This window comes from Bombus terrestris, chromosome 7, assembly GCF_910591885.1.
Source record: "Bombus terrestris chromosome 7, iyBomTerr1.2, whole genome shotgun sequence".
Classification (NCBI taxonomy): Eukaryota; Metazoa; Arthropoda; class Insecta; order Hymenoptera; family Apidae; genus Bombus; species Bombus terrestris.
This window is the reverse complement of record NC_063275.1, coordinates 25,054,318-25,072,100: the sequence shown is the minus strand read 5'-3', so window position 1 is coordinate 25,072,100 and position 17,783 is coordinate 25,054,318. Positions and strand designations below refer to the sequence as shown.

The 17,783-nt window shown below is 30.6% G+C and overlaps 5 protein-coding genes and 1 long non-coding RNA gene across 13 annotated transcripts; 2 read left to right on the top strand and 4 right to left on the bottom strand.

The window, feature by feature from the left end:
* Positions 1-1,047: 1,047 nt before the first annotated feature.
* Positions 1,048-2,314, bottom strand: LOC105665963. 2 transcript variants are annotated; one of them, XR_007224760.1, is made up of 5 exons: positions 2,088-2,314; positions 1,860-1,903; positions 1,632-1,675; positions 1,388-1,437; positions 1,048-1,188 (listed from the first exon to the last, which is right to left on the bottom strand). It is a non-coding gene; the product is annotated as an uncharacterized LOC105665963 (long non-coding RNA). The 2 variants fall into 2 exon arrangements; XR_007224759.1 differs by lacking the exon at positions 1,860-1,903.
* A 584-nt stretch (positions 2,315-2,898) lies between these two features.
* Positions 2,899-3,883, bottom strand: LOC100644276 (60S ribosomal protein L28). 2 transcript variants are annotated; one of them, XM_012318893.3, is made up of 4 exons: positions 3,793-3,883; positions 3,448-3,544; positions 3,103-3,345; positions 2,899-3,021 (listed from the first exon to the last, which is right to left on the bottom strand). In XM_012318893.3, exons 2-4 carry the CDS (start codon positions 3,532-3,534, stop codon positions 2,935-2,937), a joined length of 417 nt encoding a protein of 138 aa, XP_012174283.1. In that variant the 5' UTR covers positions 3,535-3,544; positions 3,793-3,883; the 3' UTR covers positions 2,899-2,934. The 2 variants fall into 2 exon arrangements, with proteins under 2 accessions (XP_012174283.1, XP_003402591.1); XM_003402543.4 differs by having other exon boundaries at positions 3,729-3,865.
* Positions 3,884-3,998: 115 nt separating this feature from the next.
* LOC100644156 (S-adenosylmethionine sensor upstream of mTORC1) lies at positions 3,999-5,267 on the bottom strand. The gene is made up of 2 exons (XM_003402542.4): positions 5,126-5,267; positions 3,999-5,033 (listed from the first exon to the last, which is right to left on the bottom strand). Exons 1-2 carry the CDS (start codon positions 5,255-5,257, stop codon positions 4,101-4,103), a joined length of 1,065 nt encoding a protein of 354 aa, XP_003402590.2. The 5' UTR covers positions 5,258-5,267; the 3' UTR covers positions 3,999-4,100.
* Positions 5,268-5,371: 104 nt separating this feature from the next.
* Positions 5,372-6,468, top strand: LOC100644043 (ubiquitin-conjugating enzyme E2 G2). Of its 2 annotated transcripts, none has more exons than XM_003402541.4 (4): positions 5,372-5,513; positions 5,639-5,720; positions 5,896-6,014; positions 6,103-6,468. In XM_003402541.4, the coding sequence occupies exons 1-4, from the start codon at positions 5,471-5,473 to the stop codon at positions 6,360-6,362; spliced, it is 504 nt and encodes a 167-aa protein (XP_003402589.1). In that variant the 5' UTR covers positions 5,372-5,470; the 3' UTR covers positions 6,363-6,468. The 2 variants fall into 2 exon arrangements, with proteins under 2 accessions (XP_003402589.1, XP_048263531.1); XM_048407574.1 differs by lacking the exon at positions 5,372-5,513 and adding an exon at positions 5,544-5,562.
* Positions 6,469-8,249: 1,781 nt separating this feature from the next.
* LOC100645797 (putative uncharacterized protein DDB_G0277255) lies at positions 8,250-14,734 on the bottom strand. Of its 3 annotated transcripts, none has more exons than XM_012310792.3 (6): positions 14,592-14,734; positions 13,713-13,809; positions 13,402-13,592; positions 11,487-13,292; positions 11,221-11,389; positions 8,250-11,132 (listed from the first exon to the last, which is right to left on the bottom strand). In XM_012310792.3, exons 3-6 carry the CDS (start codon positions 13,516-13,518, stop codon positions 10,738-10,740), a joined length of 2,487 nt encoding a protein of 828 aa, XP_012166182.1. In that variant the 5' UTR covers positions 13,519-13,592; positions 13,713-13,809; positions 14,592-14,734; the 3' UTR covers positions 8,250-10,737. The 3 variants fall into 3 exon arrangements, with proteins under 3 accessions (XP_012166182.1, XP_012166181.1, XP_012166180.1); XM_012310791.3 differs by having other exon boundaries at positions 14,245-14,725; XM_012310790.3 differs by having other exon boundaries at positions 14,450-14,725.
* A 385-nt stretch (positions 14,735-15,119) lies between these two features.
* On the top strand, positions 15,120-17,686 carry LOC100646024 (mannose-P-dolichol utilization defect 1 protein homolog). Of its 3 annotated transcripts, XM_048407572.1 has the most exons (6): positions 15,121-15,455; positions 15,812-15,982; positions 16,107-16,329; positions 16,417-16,537; positions 16,641-16,820; positions 16,891-17,686. In XM_048407572.1, exons 2-5 carry the CDS (start codon positions 15,837-15,839, stop codon positions 16,772-16,774), a joined length of 624 nt encoding a protein of 207 aa, XP_048263529.1. In that variant the 5' UTR covers positions 15,121-15,455; positions 15,812-15,836; the 3' UTR covers positions 16,775-16,820; positions 16,891-17,686. The 3 variants fall into 3 exon arrangements, with proteins under 3 accessions (XP_048263530.1, XP_048263529.1, XP_003396494.1); XM_048407573.1 differs by having other exon boundaries at positions 15,120-15,340; positions 16,641-17,686; XM_003396446.4 differs by having other exon boundaries at positions 15,123-15,455; positions 16,641-17,686.
* Positions 17,687-17,783: the final 97 nt, after the last annotated feature.

Here is a 17,783-nt window from a genome sequence, read left to right as displayed (position 1 = left end):
GTACAAACTCGGGAAACTATTTTCTTTGCCAAAGGTTTCGAACAAAGAGCCACCGTTTCGCTCGTGACCAACATTAATAAAATGCTAATACCACGATGTGATATTAAGCCGATATCGAATAAGTATTAAACATGCAGCCACCGCCGGTTCGCGAAATTGAAATTCTTCGCGCAAATATTCCAGCCTTTTGTGAAAATTATACGACTGTTGGGAAAGAAGGGCATCGTTTATTTTCGATCCAACGGTAACGAAACGCTTTATATTTTGCGAATATGAGAAAAAAGAATCGATAAGTGACACGAAACTTTTAATTATTATTTAAGCCGAATTGCTTCAGAGTTAGTTACCGAAATTAGTTATCACTGTCTATACTTGTAAGAAATATGATTGCTAACAAATACTAGCTTCGATTGATCTTTCTTGATCGAAATCGGACAGAACTTTTGCGTAGTCGGTATCGCTATCATTTTTCAAAAACCACCTATTCCTTGGAAAACGATACTAAAATAACAACTACCGTTACCGTAATTAAATCAGTATTTAATCTGTTTAAATTAAATGTAGTAACTTACTAAAAATAAACGACAAAAATGAACTATCAAAGACCTCGTGCATTATAATCTTGTTAACCTCGTCGGTACGAGAGTCGACTGCCGCCGAATATAATCCTCCTGAATATATGCTCACGGTCGAGCGTCGACTAAAATCGGCAATCGTAAAAACCGTGCATACATACTGTCGTCTTTAATCGACTGTTTATGTCCTCCTGCTTCGCCTTTCTGCACACTTCGCTATAACTGTCTTTCGACTAATGTGCAATTTCCCAACTTAAATAGTTATTGGATTTCGCTTAATTTAGATAAATGTCACGATTGGCGTTAAACGACACTGCGCGGCAGACGATCGTCGTACCGAAGAAGTTGATCTCTCTAAATGTATAATTCTGAAAAAGAAACCATATCGCTTTCGATAAATTGTTTCGACAAAGCTGCTGCTACTACTACGTGTAACGATCCTAAAAGAGGAAAAAGTAAAAAGAAAGCTGCATTTATCGTATATGTTTTTATTAGCATATGTAAAATAAACATAAATCGAATTGCTATATCGTACTATTATATTATTATGCTATTCTTTTTCGTATTCTCGGTTCAGTCCAAAAGTATCCGTCGTCCTCCTACAATCATTAACCTGCGCAAAATATAAAAAATACATAATTTCTACTGTTTCTTTTATATAAGTACAATAATTAAGTCAAATACGATATGTTCAGAAGTAGCAAATTCAAAATCATGGCTCTCATAGATCTTGGTGATCGAATCATCACGACGGCATAGACACGTAAGGCGAAAATCATTTAATTTTGAACATCGATAAATAAATTCCTTACCTCTCTTGCGAAGCGTTAATTTTCAAGCATCATCCTTGGGTCCCAATCGTCTATACAAAAAAAAAAGACAAAACACAAACTATATTAACTGTACTTCTTGTTTTCTATCAATTACTTTTTCGCACGAATTAATCAGTTAGCAAATACTGTGACTAATCATGGCATTCATAGATCTTGGTGGTTCAGAATCTCATCATTTGTAGTTTAATAATAAATAATCCAATTAACAAAACATTATACTTACATTTTGCTATAATTGTCTTCCGCGAGCGTTGTCAGTCTATGAACCTAAAATGATTTATATTTAATAATAATAATAATATTCTTATCTTTGTAAAGTAATATTGTCATTTATACATTTCAGTTAGCAAATACTGTGACTAATCATGGCATTCATAGATCTTGGTGGTTCAGCATCTCATCATTTGTAGTTTAATAATAGATAATCTAATTAATAAAACATTATACTTACATTTTATTATAATTGTCTTCCGCAAGCGTTGTCAGTCTATGAACCTAAAATGATTTATATTTAATAATAATAATAATATTCTTATCTTTGTAAAGTAATATTGTCATTTATACATTTCAGTTAGCAAATACTGTGACTAATCATGGCATTCATAGATCTTGGTGGTTCAGCATCTCATCATTTGTAGTTTAATAATAGATAATCTAATTAATAAAACATTATACTTACATTTTATTATAATTGTCTTCCGCAAGCGTTGTCAGTCTATGAACCTGAAATGATTTATATTTAATAATAGCAATATTCTTATCTTTGTAAAGTAATATTGTCATTTATACATTTCAGTTAGCAAATACTGTGACTAATCACGGCACTCATAGATCTTGGTGGTTAAAAAGTTTCATCGTAACATCACCTCGCAGAGAAAGCTAATTAACGTAATATTTAAAAATTGTACTCACCCGGTTTGGATGCTGCGGAACAACCAAGTACATTTGCATTTAAACCTAGAAATATTGTTAATATTAATGATATTGATTTATTCAAGCTTACATATACATAATATCCACGACATATATTTCAGATAGCAAATACAAAATTTAACCGTGGCAATCATCGATCTTGCTGGTTAAAAGAATCATCGTGAACGAGCTATACAAGTCGTCAAAGCCGAAAAAAACGATGCAACTCACCTAAGTAAAAATGCCTTCCTAATATCCTAGCGATATACTAATTCTGTAATTAAAATAAACAATATCAACTTAAACATATTTTCCAAACCGAATATCGGATTAGATAACTCACCTTCCGCAATGTATGTACAATCTTTTACGCTTATCTATATGCAATCTTTTTAATAGGAATTGTTAAATAAATATATTGGATATAACTGTAAAGAAGAAATACTACAATTAAAATTAAAGTATCTATGTTTCTCCCGATAAAAGGCAATTATCATAGGCAACTAAATTAGTTACATCTTGGTGAAATAATTAATAAGTTAATAAATCTTCTTCACAGTATATGTCATGTCTGTAAATTTACATTAAAATGTATATTTATTAATGTATACAAATTAATCAGCCTTTTTGGTCGTACGGGTCTTCTTAGCAGGCAAAGGCTTCTGAGAACGTAACACGGCACTGGCGCGACGCAAGGCAGCCTGAAAATATTACAACGTGTATTGAAACTTCTTTTAAATAGATTATAAATATACTCCACTTCTTGTTCAAAATTAATTTACCTTTGTAAGGTCTACGCGATACTTGTTCTTTGTAAGCAATCGCTTCAACTTATATAGAGAACGACGAGCTCCTGCTTTCATTGTACACCTAACTGTAGCTTTTGCTGGCTTGTTCATAGCTTTAGCTTTTTTATACACTACAGTAAATCCTTTTTTATCAGCCGTATCGACAACACCTACGCTTTTCCTATGAATCAAACCAGAATAACGGTAGCTACTCAAATTGTTCAAATTATTTGGTTCCTGAAAGTTTATATCACACGTCAAATTATAAATTCTCATGAAAGTCATTAGCTGCGAAAAGAAAATTGTTCGATCATACAACAGTGTATATGTAATACAAACCGTAGAAAATGGTTTATTAATGTTACGTTTCTTCAAAAGGAATGCATTGTTATTGCGAATAATCATCCAATTTAAATGGGACGACATTGTGAACGATCTGAAAGAATTATATATATTAAAATTTTCCATTACTCTTATCTATGTACATGCATAAATATGAAAATTGGCATCTCTATGATAACCTATACAGCGATCAAAGAAAATAAAATATTTTCTATTCAATTTATTAAAAATTTGTTAAATTCTTTGGTTTCTTTTAACGAAATACTTGATCGATCTACCTTATTAGATCAGCTAATAAAAAATACAATATCCAGATATCATAAACGGTAAAAGTAATCTCACCACGTGTGCACCTAACGAACAGAAGTTAGAAAAGAACATTCAAAATGGCGTGTAAAATGAATAAGATGAATTCTAGGAAATTATATGAAAGCATGTCCCTATACGTAACCAGATATAACATAAAAAAAAAAGTTACCATAACTTACTAGAATCGCTAGAATTAACATGACACAATCTGAAAAAATAAAAATAAGATTCATCAAAACTAGTTAAAAATGTCAATATTTATTTTTTGCCGCAATTCTTTATCAGAGTTATATCTATATTTACAATTTTAAAAAATAAAAATTAACCGTTAATCTTGCTTGTTACATTTGCTCAAAAGGTAATTCATTGAACATAGTCATTACTTCATTCGTATCGTACTCTTGCTTATCTCGTTCTTTAATTTTGTTAGATACATCTCGGAAATCTTGTGGAATATAAATTGAAGTATCATCTAAAAATAAAGCATCATCCTGCGGCAATACTTGCAAATTCGCCCACCTTGATGCAACATGTTTAAACACGCATTTTCTGAATATTATGCAATGTATATGTTGCAATTTCTCGTATTTTATTCTCATAAATCCTAATTTACTCAGGACGTATCTCCATGATTTTATGATCTTAGCATTTGCATTAACATGTTTTGAATCGGGGCTTATGATAAAAAGTATACCACCTGGTTGCAATAAATCATAGGCTTTTTTACAACATAAATATCTTTGTTTTGGGCAGGGTAAATATTCCAAAAGTAAAGAAAATACAACTACCTGAAAATAGTTTTCAGGCAATTGCAAAATTTCTTCTTTATCGTTTGAATATAATGTTTCTTGTCCGATTTGAACATTTAAAAAGTCACAGCAAAAAACTTTATCTGGTATACCATTTAGATCTATTGCAGTTACTTCAAATATATCTAGAGCTTCAAACGGATTATAACAACTGCCTACATCCAATAATAATATCTTTTGAACTGATTTCTGAATATCATTATCGAAGTTTTCCAATATTTGATCTTTCTTACATTTAACATTTACATTACAATTTATGGCAACTTCAGTTTTTGACAAATTTGTGTCTATTTTCAGTTTAATATCTTCTTCTCTCAAATCGTATTTCTGTCTTCCTTCGTTTAAAAAATATTCTTCACATTGATATTTGATCCATTCTATTCTCGAATACGTTGAACTCTTGGTGTTTAAGTTATTTTCCATCCAGTGGATAGTTGCCAATTTTTCCATACAAGAAGCATATTTCTAAAACACATACATAAGGTTATCTTACAATATCTTACGCGCGAATACTACTATTATTTTATCTTAATATTTATAAAAAAAATTAATCAAACCTGCAAAATGTCTTTACGACGTATATGTCGTTTCCATGCAATCTCAGGTCCGTAATCCTGAGCTTCTTGTCGCAACGTGGCATGTGTATTTTTTATAATATCTGCTAAATATTTATGTTCTTCTGTCGCCATTTAAAACTTTACATTGTCATTGTTCCAGTTTAAGAACAATATAAAATATAAAATATAAAACGATTAATTGTTTTTTTAGTTTCGTATAAATGCCGTTAATGATTCTCTCTCTCTCTCTCTCTCTCTCTCTCTGTTACTTTAACCAGCTTTAACCTAATATTCAATTTTTGACGTTTCATTAAATTGCCGTCATTAACCCCTATAACCAAAACAATGGCGGGTTCTGCACTGAGACGATTAATGGCAGAGTACAAACGTGAGAATCAAATTTAATTTCTTGCAGTTGACACTACACTAAAGAAATCGTATAAAACTTCCCCTTTTGCTATTCTTTCTATTTGATTTTAAACGATAATGTAATAAGTACCGCATAACTTGCAGAGTTAACCTTAAATCCACCTGAAGGTATTATCGCTGGTCCAATAAATGAAGAAAATTTTTTCGAATGGGAAGCCTTAATCACGTACGTATTTACGTATTACGTACGTATTTAGAAATTTATTTTTTATTTATAAAAATCTTTTCTTCACCCGCAAAAATTCGTTTTTATGCATAACGTGTTCATAATAAAATGTCTGCCCTATATTTCCATCTTTTTTTGAATTTTACAAGTTGAACGTCAAAATGCATGTTTACAGTGGACCAGAAGGAACATGCTTTGAAGGTGGTGTTTTTCCAGCAAAACTTATATTTCCCCCAGATTACCCACTAAGTCCGCCAAAGATGCAATTCACTTGTGAAATGTTCCATCCAAATAGTAAAGATTTTTTTTTACTGAAATATCAAATTACTATGCTGATTCATCATGAATCCACAAAAATTAACAAGAATTTACCTTTCTTTAGTTTATGCAGATGGTAGAGTATGTATAAGTATATTACATGCACCCGGTGACGATCCTATGGGCTATGAAAGCAGTGCAGAAAGGTGGAGTCCGGTTCAAAGTGTAGAAAAGATATTGTTAAGTGTGGTAAGTATGTTAGCAGAGCCAAATGATGAAAGTGGAGCAAATGTTGATGCAGCAAAAATGTGGAGAGAAGATCGCGCAGAATTTGAAAAAATTGCCCAAAAACTAGTTAGAAAAACACTTGGTATTCCACCTTAAATTAAGATGTTCAATACTTTATTGGAAACAAAATTGTAATTGAAATATCATACGATTCAGTGTAAAATACATATTATGTTTGAATTAAAATTTTATTGGAATGTGATATGTACTTACAAACATGTTTTACGGTCATGTGTAATAGTGGTAAAAGTACTGAATTAAAAACAAATTAACAACTCAGGATATTAGTCTTAAAAAATGTATTTTATTCTCAACATTACCGTACAAACATGGGTAATCAAATACATATGCATTTGTTTACACTTAGAGTACCTTTGACTGAATTAGTTAATGAAGTAATGAACAAAATTTTTTCTTGTGCTCATAGATATGGGAAATCTGAGTTGTGCAAATGAATTACAAATTACGTGTAATTAAACTATGTAAATAATGAATGTATTACAATTACGAACATAGTACTAAATATTCATCAGTAAACAATTCTTTGTTAAATCATTTTATTGTGATATTGAAAAATATTTACAAAAAGAAGCTGAAATAACATTTTGGATGAGTATATTATAGATATTTGAGGAGTGTAACGAAATTTGTACATTTAAAACTTATAGTGAAATTAATGTTACCATTACAAAATTATAAAAACTTAATTGTAGATGAAAAAGGCTTATAAAAGTAGGATATTTTTTTGAATTTAAACTTAAAGTTCTTTTATCATAAAAGTAAACGAAGATTATCCTTTTTTTTTCTTTCTTTTTTCTTTTTTTTTTTTTTTTTTTTTTTTTGTAGTGTAATACATCTGTCTTAATGTTTCGATAAGTCGTGCACACTTCTGTTGTGCATGTTGGAAAGCATACCTCATATTACATTAAATATTTACAAAATTGCAAGATTTGTGATAGGTTTCTGATTATCATGCATCCTTCACTCTAATAGCCATCGAACTTGGTGATAAATTATATTAGACTAGAATAAATAAATTGAAGAATATAAAATCATAATTTAAGAAAGAATAATTATTAAAATAACAACAAAGAACTTACATAGCTTTAGCGCCCCCTTCTATTAAAAATATGTTTGGATTATATCTTTGAAAAAGATAAAAAAATAAATACAAATATTTGGAAGTAAATTGATATTTATTAGTAAACAATACTGAACTCCAACTTAAGACGCAATGTTTATGACTAGCACTTGTCAATTATTTATAATAAACAATAATAAAAAATTGTATATATCGGAACATTATAATCAAAGTACAACATCGCGTGTCTTAGAAATATAACTTGTACAAGTAACCTTTAACTTTTCTACTTTTGTTATGGTACCCTTTGCATACATTTACTTATTTTTATACAATTCTGCAAAACCGAATATACATATACAAATATATGTATATATAGTGGACTAAAATAGCGTTTTAGAACAATACATAAATAACATATATTTTAACACAATATCTTAATTGATAAATTAATGTTATACTTTGAATACAATTATAAACTTTGGCATATAAGAAATAAATTATTGTTCTATGCCAAGTGCATTTCCCTTCTCTTTTATAAAAGATTTGTTATAATAAATTTCTAATTAAATATTAAATTGAGCATACATTTTCATAATCAGATTTAAAGATTTTCTATTTAAAAGGATACTGCTTCAAGAATATTTTAATACCATGAAAGAACACTTTGTCTTGAAAATGTACGGTCAATTGCAAACTTTAACATTAACGATAATATCACATTTTAGTATCAAAAATGTAGAATTAAATTTATTACTTTCTACATATCCTCATTGGAGAGACATTATAAAAATACGAAGCTGTTATTCAATGCCACGCTTACTTATATATAATCACATAAAAGAAATATCTTCTGAACATATATTATATCATCCAATAGCACTTGGCATAGAGTTTTCGTATTTTTTTTTTCTTTTTTTTTTTAATTTTGATGTTAATAATAGTGAAACATAATCAAATAAAGTATTGATATTTTTCAATAATGCTAATTTCTTCACAAGAATACATATGTGCAACTTATATTAATGTAAAATACATTTGTTATAAAATGGTACTAATTCTGCTCTATATACCTGCCGCTGTGGCTGAGGTATCATGGTGCCTTTAACCATTAATTATACGCACATGCTTCACATATGTTTAGATTTATCCTTAGACATAGTCTTGTCAGACAATCTGGTAATAGTAATTATATTGCAAAATCTACCACGTGAATATTGAGTATAAAATTTGTTTATTTAGTACTGCAAAGTTCACGAAAGTGCAACAAAAACTTCTGAGCAATATGTATGTATATGTGGCCCTTGCTATTCCATGATTCATGAAGCTGCACAGTAAAAGCAATTTAAAGATAAAGTAAAACAAAGATTCGTTAATAAATTTTTCTAGTAACAGTTAGTACACATTTTGTATAAAAACTTTCCCCTTTCTTGAAAAATCTATCTTTATATCAATGCTTCATAGCGAGCTCTGTATAACATTACACAATACAAAATTTATCAAAGTAATGTCTCTGTTTCTGAAGATGAGTTTATACATCTCTTCAGAGGTAAGGGACAAAAATAAAAATATGTATCATTACAATTTACTAAATCTTATCTGAAGCTCCTTTCTACTTTTCCATTTGGTTAGTCAAAATTGTAAATTGAAAACTTTTCACTTGACTTATATAAATTCTTAATATTAAGCTACAATCTAAAATCTATATAATAATTGCAAATCAAATATAATTCGAGAATGTAAGTTTCGGAAACTTTATCCGAATTAAAAGAAAAAAATCATTTACATAGGTAAAACTACCACTTATAAAAAATTAAATATTTAATATAACTAAATTCGATCAAGTGCATTGCACGATGTAATCTTGCTAAGTTTATCTGAGCACAAGAATAAACAGTGACTTGGATTATCTTGATTCAACTGTATAATTTAAGGAATCAGAATTCTATAATTTATAATTTTATATAGCACCAGTCGCTAATCAGTTTTAACAAAGAAGCTCTTACCCTTTCAAGGTAAATATCATTAAACCTTATTTTAAAATTGGCTATAAAGAATGCAAACAAGTGTAATACATTTAAAAGATTGCACATCATATATTAATTATCCTTTATAGACTTAAAGAATCACAAAATATATATATATATCTAATGTGCCAGATATTAATAAATTCCTGGCGATTTAATTATTCTATAAAATCAAGTAATGTACACAAAAATATTTACATTATAAAGCAATCTAAAATAACATGTTCCATCCAAAGATTATTCTTGGAAATGATTATGATAATAATTTGCGGAAAAATACGATTGATGCTTGAATGAAAATATTTATACTATATTATGATTCCATTAATTCGTTGAATATTTTGTCTAAGTTAATCAGTCTGTGGCAGCTACTTCTAAACTTAAAACACGATATAACAACATGTTGAACTGATTAATATTGAGATTTTCTACAGTTGACAGATATAACTGATTTTTATATATGCCAGATTATACCTCGATATAATGTGTTAGTCTACAGCATTTTTCCATAATTGCTTGCATGTGCATCATATTTAAAATTATTTATTGACTCTATATTGATCATTCAATAAAGTGGAACGTCAAATGTAGGAAGTAGATTAATTATATTCATATTCTTTCTATTTACGTTAAAAAACATGTTTTAAACTTTTACAGAAAGTAGTGAAATGCATAACTGAATAATCTCTGGCAAAAGCATAATTTATTAGCCAAAAACCAATGAATAAAGAACATTATGATTTTAATGTCTATATGAACAGAGTAGTATGAGATATATGGCACGCAAGAAGGAGTTATTCGATCACCGTTTTGCATCATTATACATATATGAATATTATACATTCATTGCATCGTATGAACTTGTAAAGGTATTTTAAAATAAAAAACAGGAACTTATATTAAAACTGATAACATAGAATTTGTTGAGATTATTATATAAGTGCTCTGGAAATCATTTTATGACAAAATGAGAAAATCAAAAATTCAAGATCTGATATCAATCTACTTGTGCATTTTTAATCGTTTCAATATGAATTCTGATTGAAAATTATCATCGAAGTAATTTTACCTTTTGTTTTCCAATTCGTTTAGTACTTTTATGCGATTAACTATATTTTTCTATATACGAACTGCGTGGAACGGATTACCCTTCTTTTCAAACAGATATAAAAATTGTATATTTCAAATTTAATTTAACGTATAATATATGTAAAAATAGGTTATTCCCATATTTAATCGTAATATTCTTTAACAAAATCATATGGAACGAAATTGTGTGAAATCTTAAATCTTAAACCATACATACTAAACATTTGGCAAGTATTTCACAAAAATGAAGGACAAAAGATTATATATTTGTACCTCACGATAGGCCTTGTGGTGTGAAACAAATCTTCTCTAATTCACCAGTTGAAGAACTAACAGGAGATTCAGCTCTATCGTCCTGTTCAGCTAACTGTTCACTGTAGTAATGAGGCGTGCTCAGGTAATCAATGAGCCGCCGAGGCAGAGGTAGAGTGGGAATAAGATCCCTGCGTACCATCTTCAAAATAACAAATCTGCATGTATGCTGTAAACTTTGAACCTGTTTAAATCTTGACACTGGGTGAAGAAGTTGCACACGCATTGGACCTAACACTGGCCGTCGATGAAGAAAAAACAAATACCGTCCACTACGTGAATGTTCTACCGCATTCTCGATAAAGTCGACAATTGTATGAGACTTGAATTTTGTGCAACTTCCAAAGCTGAAATTACCTACATATACAATGCACATGACATTAAAATTGTATTTAAAAAATGACGGTGTATAGAAAAACTGTATCAATAAAAACATAAAACTTACCCTGATCGTGCTCTATTCTTACATGTCGCACACAGCTGTTAAGTCTAAATGATAAGGAAAAAATATAATGATCATCGCTACTGTCTCGTACAATGAATGACCCGTCTGGTTCATTCGACAGTATCTTCTCTGCAGCTTCACCAGATATTGGGCCCCAATACCATCCATACTATTATAAATAAAATTTAATAATTATAATATACCTTAATTACATTCAACATAATATAATAATTTTAAAAAGGAAATAAAATGTATAAATCACGTACATCTTTTACTTTTTCAATACTAGCAGCAAAATCCATACTGGTATCTTCTGCCGGTTCGTCCTCGACTTTTGGCGCAGGTAGAGGCATTTGTGGTGGTATAGAAGTTGGACTTTCACACTTAGATACCATCGTTGTAAGCGCATCTTCCGCTTGTTCGACACATCCTACATGCCCATTGCTTTTTGGCAATGGCGGTAATGCACGCTTAAAAAAAGGTAGCTTTTGTACAGAGGAATCTACCTCTGAGGTAGTATTATTATTATTAGCATGTTGGTCAGAATCAACACCCTCTTCTTCTTCTACAATTTCACCCTGTACAATGCTATTTCTTTTCTCTACGAAATGGTCCGGAGAACCCAAACGCCTGAATCTAAAGATATTGCAAAGTGTTTGTTTCAAATTTAATGAGAAGTTTCGTTGGCTCTTCTTAATCTTCTCTCTTTCAGAATCGACCTTCTCTTTATGTGGTTCATCTTTTACCTTTTTATGTTTAATGCTAACAAACGAATTCTTTTTATGCTTCTTAACATTACCATTATGATTATTGTTATTATTATTATTATTATTGTTATTGTTATTATGAATCAGTCCATTGCTATTTTTGTTTGAAATCGGAGTATCCATCGCTGAATCTGTATGCGGGTTACTATATCTATTGTTATTATTTACACTAATACCTTTTGGCATTGCAAGGTGTACAGGTGTATGACTTATTGGAGCTTTATTATCGCGTTTAATTTTATTTTCACTAGAATCACTGGAGCTTGAGTATAGTGTTTGCAAATATTGACGCACTTCATGTAAAGTCATGTGAATTGGTTCACCAATATTATGCATGTGACCATTAGATGTTCGAGACGTATGTCGACCAGATGTGCCCGGAACGCTATGACGCTTTCCATTCCCAGTTTCATTGCAGCATACATCGGATAATAGTCTCTGTGATTTTATGACGTGTGTAATTGCTCGAGGTTTTCCACAATAATGCCTTGCTTGCTGAATATGGGCTTCTAATTCACTCTGTGAGCTAGCAGACACGTTTCTTCTTCTTTTACGATGATGTCTATGACGTTTGGGCCTTTGCGGCGTTCTAAGATCATGCAAAGGTCTAACTACATCTATTGGTACAGTATAAATGTCAGAATCAAAGGGCACATTGTACATATCACTAATCTCACTGGTCGTTAAAACATCATGTGACATAGCAGAGGTGATAAAACTGCTGTCATCCACTTTATGACTCAGTCCTGAGGTATTTATTGAATTATGAGAACTGGACAAACGAGAAGAAGCTAAAGAACATCGTGAATTTGGACGATTCAAAGTGCTATATGGGGTAATTAAAGTAGTAGCTCCCTGACACGATGAAGGTGTCAACAAATCTGTTGCCCAAAGACGTTTTGGATTATATACACTACGAGTTACCACTGGTACATGATTTGTTGCAGGTGCTATTCTTCCTTCTGGCCATGATATTCTACAAGATATTATTAGCGCTTCTTCAATCATTGACTGTACTAAATTTTCGGCATAATCGTCTATTAATTGTGGAACTTTTTGTCTCATTAATCGTGCATAGCTAAGGATCGGTGCAGATGAAGATTCAGAGTTAGGAGGAGAAGGGCTATCTTGAAACTCTGGTGGAGGTTTAATAGCTACATCAACCACTTCAACTTCTAGTTTTCCATCAGCATCAGTCCATCCTGGTCCTTTTTTCAATGTATTAAAATTTTCACCACACATACCATCTGAGTAATCAAAAGAATCTTGCGATAAAGATTTACTTTCTATATCGCTTTCTTGCATCTAAAACAAAAGTAAATTATTCACCCGACTTGAAAAAAAGCATTACATATTTTTAATATCTACTTTAAGTCTTGTATGAATATGAACATCATACTGCAATAAGCTATACCTCGATTGCAAGATGTGCTCGAACTGAATCGCTAGAAATGGACCCTCCAATTCCACTGCTACCAAGATCACTGAGAGGTCCAGTAGCGCTTAGTGAACATGACGGTGGAGAGTCCATCTCAATACTTTTAGTTTATTTGTTTGTTAAAGGATTTATAGTAGCCAAAATTTTTGGAAGTTCCACATTGTCCCCTATAATGTTATAGCAGAATTCAATATTACTATTAATATTTTAGATATTACTGGTTAATTGTATAAATCAGCCTAATTGATGAATTAAATTTGGTTTCTCAGTTAAATTAGAATCCTTACCTGAAAATAGCAATTACAAGCAATACGCGAGTGTCTCGTGATCTTCATGTTTATATAAGTACTTGTACTTTTCATATGGTCCATTATGAATAAGAAACTGAAAGGATATTTAAAACAGTTTTATGTTAGAGTAATTTAAATTTACACTGCCACACAACAATTACAAAAATCTTTCTTCTGTGATTCAAAAGAAATAATTATATTTATTTAATATACTTGTTTAATGTTATTACATTATTTAAAGAAAAATTTGACTTTTGAAAAAATGTATTTTACACGCAAACGCATGTAGCGCGCGCGCGCGCGCGCGCACGCATACACACTCACGTTTCATAAATTTTTAATATTTAACCTTCGATTATGTAAATCATATAAATTTTTCTTGAGTAAATTGAATAGTATGAGTGTACATGAAACAAAAAGAATCTATGGAGAAATATATTCTTACGAAAAGCATTAGTACTGTCAAAAGATATATGACATAAAAAAACAATATGTCTTGATATCACTTCATAAAAAAATTTAGACCCACGTTGGCGTAGTACAGACTGAAATTGGGATATCCTTTGGTACAATTCATCTTTTAGCTGTCTATTGTGCAAAATATTCGAAATATCTTGATCGAGGTACATGCCGTACAATGAGCACTTTAATATCCCGGCAAGGTTGATGTTTGCATCGTAGATAGTAGTGGACTACGTTTGACGTTTCGAAAGTTAGAAGTGGATTTTACGTACTTATGCTAGGTTACTTGCAACTCGTTCGCATTCACGTAATATTTGTCAACGAAGCAAAGTATCAGAAAAACGTCCATCGTTGTCACATAACGTTCGTTCGACAGACAAATCAATATTTAAAAGACAAACGCAAGTCCTTTACGTTACAGTTTACTCCATGTCGGTTCCGTTCCCACATTCCGTCTGTCATGCTGAGGAAGACTTCTATTTGAGTACTTTCCGGGATCGACGATGCATCTCACAAAAGGAGGAACTGCAGCCACCAATGTGGTTGCACAATTCGAAATGGTTTTATGTACGTAGTTAGTCATACATTTTCAAATGGCCAACATTCACAAATAAAATATAATTTGTTTAATGCAAAACCATACTTATTTATACAATTTATAAGAATAAGAATATATAGAAACCTATTACTTTCTTTTACAATTATTTTAAAGCAAATTTAAAACGAATATTCTCTCAAACTAATAATTTTGAATAATTTTGGAGACATTCCAACGCGTCGATAAAAATATGTAAAGCATTTAGCATATTCTATTGTTTAAATGTCACGTGTTGATTATTCATTTTATTATTATTATTTACAAATTTTTCTTCAATTTTCAAGTTATTTTACATTACTCCTATTTTTTTGTTAATCTTTTTAAAGTTGTTGTACATGAACCGTTTTAAAAAGTTCCTAGATGAAAATTACTAAACGCAGACAGAGAGGAAACCTCTCTGATGCAGATAAACACGGTATCGATGGTGCTGTCGTGTCGAGTAAATGTATGTTCGATCGTTCAACCAGAGAAGAAATCTCTGTTTCGACTGATAATTACGAATTCTAATTTCTAATTTACGTGTGTGTATTTCTTGCAACTATGTATAATTGCGCAAGTGTAAAAGGTATGCAAGCATGGCACAGGTGTGCATGAACAATTGCCAAAGTAGTTATAAGATATGTATCTGTACAATCATACACTTGTGAGGCAAAGTGTAAATAGAAATTAAATATTAAAAAGTAAGTTAAAAAATTAGTATTAATTTATAATTTGTTAAATTTATATCAACATGTTCGTAATATGTTAAGTAAAAAGTATAAAGTAATGCAGTTGTATAAAACAATTTGTAAAACTGCGAAAAATTGTATTATAAATGCTTTAAAATCATATGTTTAATGCGAATAGTAGTTTAGCATTTAGTTTGAAATAGTATTATTATTGCGTATTTTATATTTTTCTTTTCTTTGTGAATTTTTGTTTTAATATTTTTATCTGTTATTTATTATTTTATGTAAGTAACAAAATGTAAATTTTATGTAACAAACAAATAAATTTGAAAGTACAACTGAAGTTCTTACGTAATGTTCAATCGCAGGTACAGAAATTAAATAAATGAAAATATGTTACTGCAACTATTAGCAGATTTTTTGAGCCTTATAACAATAGGCATGTGTTTTGTATTGAAGATTCCTCAAATTTTGAATTTATTGACTGCTAAATCGGCAGATCAAATCTCAGTTGTAGGCCTTCTGCTAGAATTAACTAGGTAAGTAAGTTTATCTTGTATATCGTGCATCGATGTTTGTATTTTAACTTAGCTAAAAAATATATTTAAAAAACTTTAAATGCTTTTTGCAAGTAAGCTTAATTTGACATTGAATTTCTTACAGCTATACCGTGATGGCTAGTTATAATTTTACAAATGGTTACTCAATACTATCTTATTTGGAGTATCCCGTTATTCTATTGCAAGAATACATACTAATCTTCCTAGTGCTGAAGTATTTAAATAAAATAAATACATTCTCAATTTTGGTCTCAATACTCTATATTGCCATAAGTATCTCTTTCGCAATGCAACTTATCCCGAAAGTCGTTCTTACGATTTTAGCGGTTAGTTAACCAATAATTAACAATAAATTAAAAAAAATTTAATTGATAACTCTCCGGTCATCTATTAATTTGTTTTGTAATTGACAGCCACTGTGTACTCCAATTTCTGTCTCAAGTAAAGTCGTTCAATTAGTGGCCATTTTTCGTGCGAAAAATGCGGATACAGTGTCGCCGATTACCTGGTTTATTTCCGCATTTACTAATTTAAGTAAGTTATAGATAAAAAAAATGTTGATCTCTCTATAGAAATATTTGCCCTCTCTATTTCTCTACCGATGGTTCCCAATAAAAACGTTGATTTCTGTTTACAGCAAGAGTATTTACCATATGGATGGATTCGGCAGACATTCTGCTACTAGGAAATTTTATTATCTCTGTGATCTTAAGTTCGAGTATTATGTTTTCCGCCATTTATTATAGACGGCATCGAGCAAAACAAAATTAAGAAATTCGACAGTGGCGCGATGTTATGAAAACTGATCTAGTCAAAAGTACGTGCCATATTTCTTGCTCAATTATTTATAAATGAAAGGCAACACAATCCTATAACACTATGTACAGGGCACCATAGTGGCGTGATTCTACGCTCGACGAAGTTTTTGCCGTTAGAAACTACTACATAAATTACAACGCGAAGCACGCTTTTTTCGAACGTGTGTTATTTACAGATGCAAATAGTTTTTGAATTAGCAGTATCCTCGATCAACAGAATGACAGGAGGGCTGACGGAAATCTCCATACAATGATGGAAAGTTTTAATTGCTATCAACGTATGAGCAGTAATTATTGGGAACGATATTATTTGGTCCCATTTATTTGTTTACACCGATAATAAATGCAATATATTTGCGATTATAGGTTATTGCGAATAAAATCAGTTTAACCAATCATCATCAACCAACCATCAGTTTAATCAGTTGAGTACTATGTAATCGCTCTTAGCCGTGAAGTAACTACAGACGAGCGCCGTATCGAGAAGGTTGAAAATTATCGAAACTTTAACAATTTTTGCCAATAGAATTGCTGTTGGATCGCGACCTATGGGGTCTATTTAAGATTTCTGATCCTCATGGCGAAAATAAAATATGATGTAATAAAAAATCTTTGATCTTGAATTTCAAGGTTAAGATGAATTTTATATAAACCTTTTTTACGAATTTCCACCAATTCGAAAGTGTAGAATCACTCTATTTATGGTGATTTTTACGCTAATTTTTTTTACACCCTGTACTTATACCATTTAATTCTTTCGTCCGTTAAACGAACACTAATTTCGTAAAACAGTCATTTGTACGTAACGAGATATTGTATATAGACGAATGCTAAAAGTGAATAAAAAATGTTATCAATAGATTAATCATAATCTGAGATTCTTACGACTTCCTTCTCAACCACGTACTGTTCTTCCGATTTAGACTTCTTTGAAAAATATTATGCAACTAATTCTTGAGAGA

Bases quoted from the DNA above. Each gene is read 5' to 3' on its own strand.
- LOC100644043 (XM_003402541.4), top strand. From the start codon at position 5,471: ATGGCGGGTTCTGCACTGAGACGATTAATGGCAGAGTACAAAC. The intron at 5,514-5,638 runs GTGAGAATCAAA...CATAACTTGCAG, and splicing joins ATTAATGGCAGAGTACAAAC to AGTTAACCTTAAATCCACCT. The intron at 6,015-6,102 runs GTAAAGATTTTT...ACCTTTCTTTAG, and splicing joins TGAAATGTTCCATCCAAATA to TTTATGCAGATGGTAGAGTA.
- LOC100644156 (XM_003402542.4), bottom strand. From the start codon at position 5,257: ATGGCGACAGAAGAACATAAATATTTAGCAGATATTATAAAAAATACA. The intron at 5,034-5,125 runs GTTTGATTAATT...TATGTGTTTTAG, and splicing joins GTCGTAAAGACATTTTGCAG to AAATATGCTTCTTGTATGGA.
- LOC100645797 (XM_012310792.3), bottom strand. From the start codon at position 13,518: ATGGACTCTCCACCGTCATGTTCACTAAGCGCTACTGGACCTCTCAGT. The intron at 13,293-13,401 runs GTATAGCTTATT...CTTTTGTTTTAG, and splicing joins GAGCACATCTTGCAATCGAG to ATGCAAGAAAGCGATATAGA. The intron at 11,133-11,220 runs GTAAGTTTTATG...TTGTATATGTAG, and splicing joins AAGAATAGAGCACGATCAGG to GTAATTTCAGCTTTGGAAGT.
- LOC100644276 (XM_012318893.3), bottom strand. From the start codon at position 3,534: ATGTCGTCCCATTTAAATTGGATGATTATTCGCAATAACAATGCATTC. The intron at 3,346-3,447 runs GTTTGTATTACA...ATAAACTTTCAG, and splicing joins TTAATAAACCATTTTCTACG to GAACCAAATAATTTGAACAA. The intron at 3,022-3,102 runs GTAAATTAATTT...TAATATTTTCAG, and splicing joins ATCGCGTAGACCTTACAAAG to GCTGCCTTGCGTCGCGCCAG.
- LOC100646024 (XM_048407573.1), top strand. From the start codon at position 15,837: ATGTTACTGCAACTATTAGCAGATTTTTTGAGCCTTATAACAATAGGC. The intron at 16,330-16,416 runs GTTAGTTAACCA...TGTAATTGACAG, and splicing joins TCGTTCTTACGATTTTAGCG to CCACTGTGTACTCCAATTTC. The intron at 16,538-16,640 runs GTAAGTTATAGA...TTCTGTTTACAG, and splicing joins TTCCGCATTTACTAATTTAA to CAAGAGTATTTACCATATGG.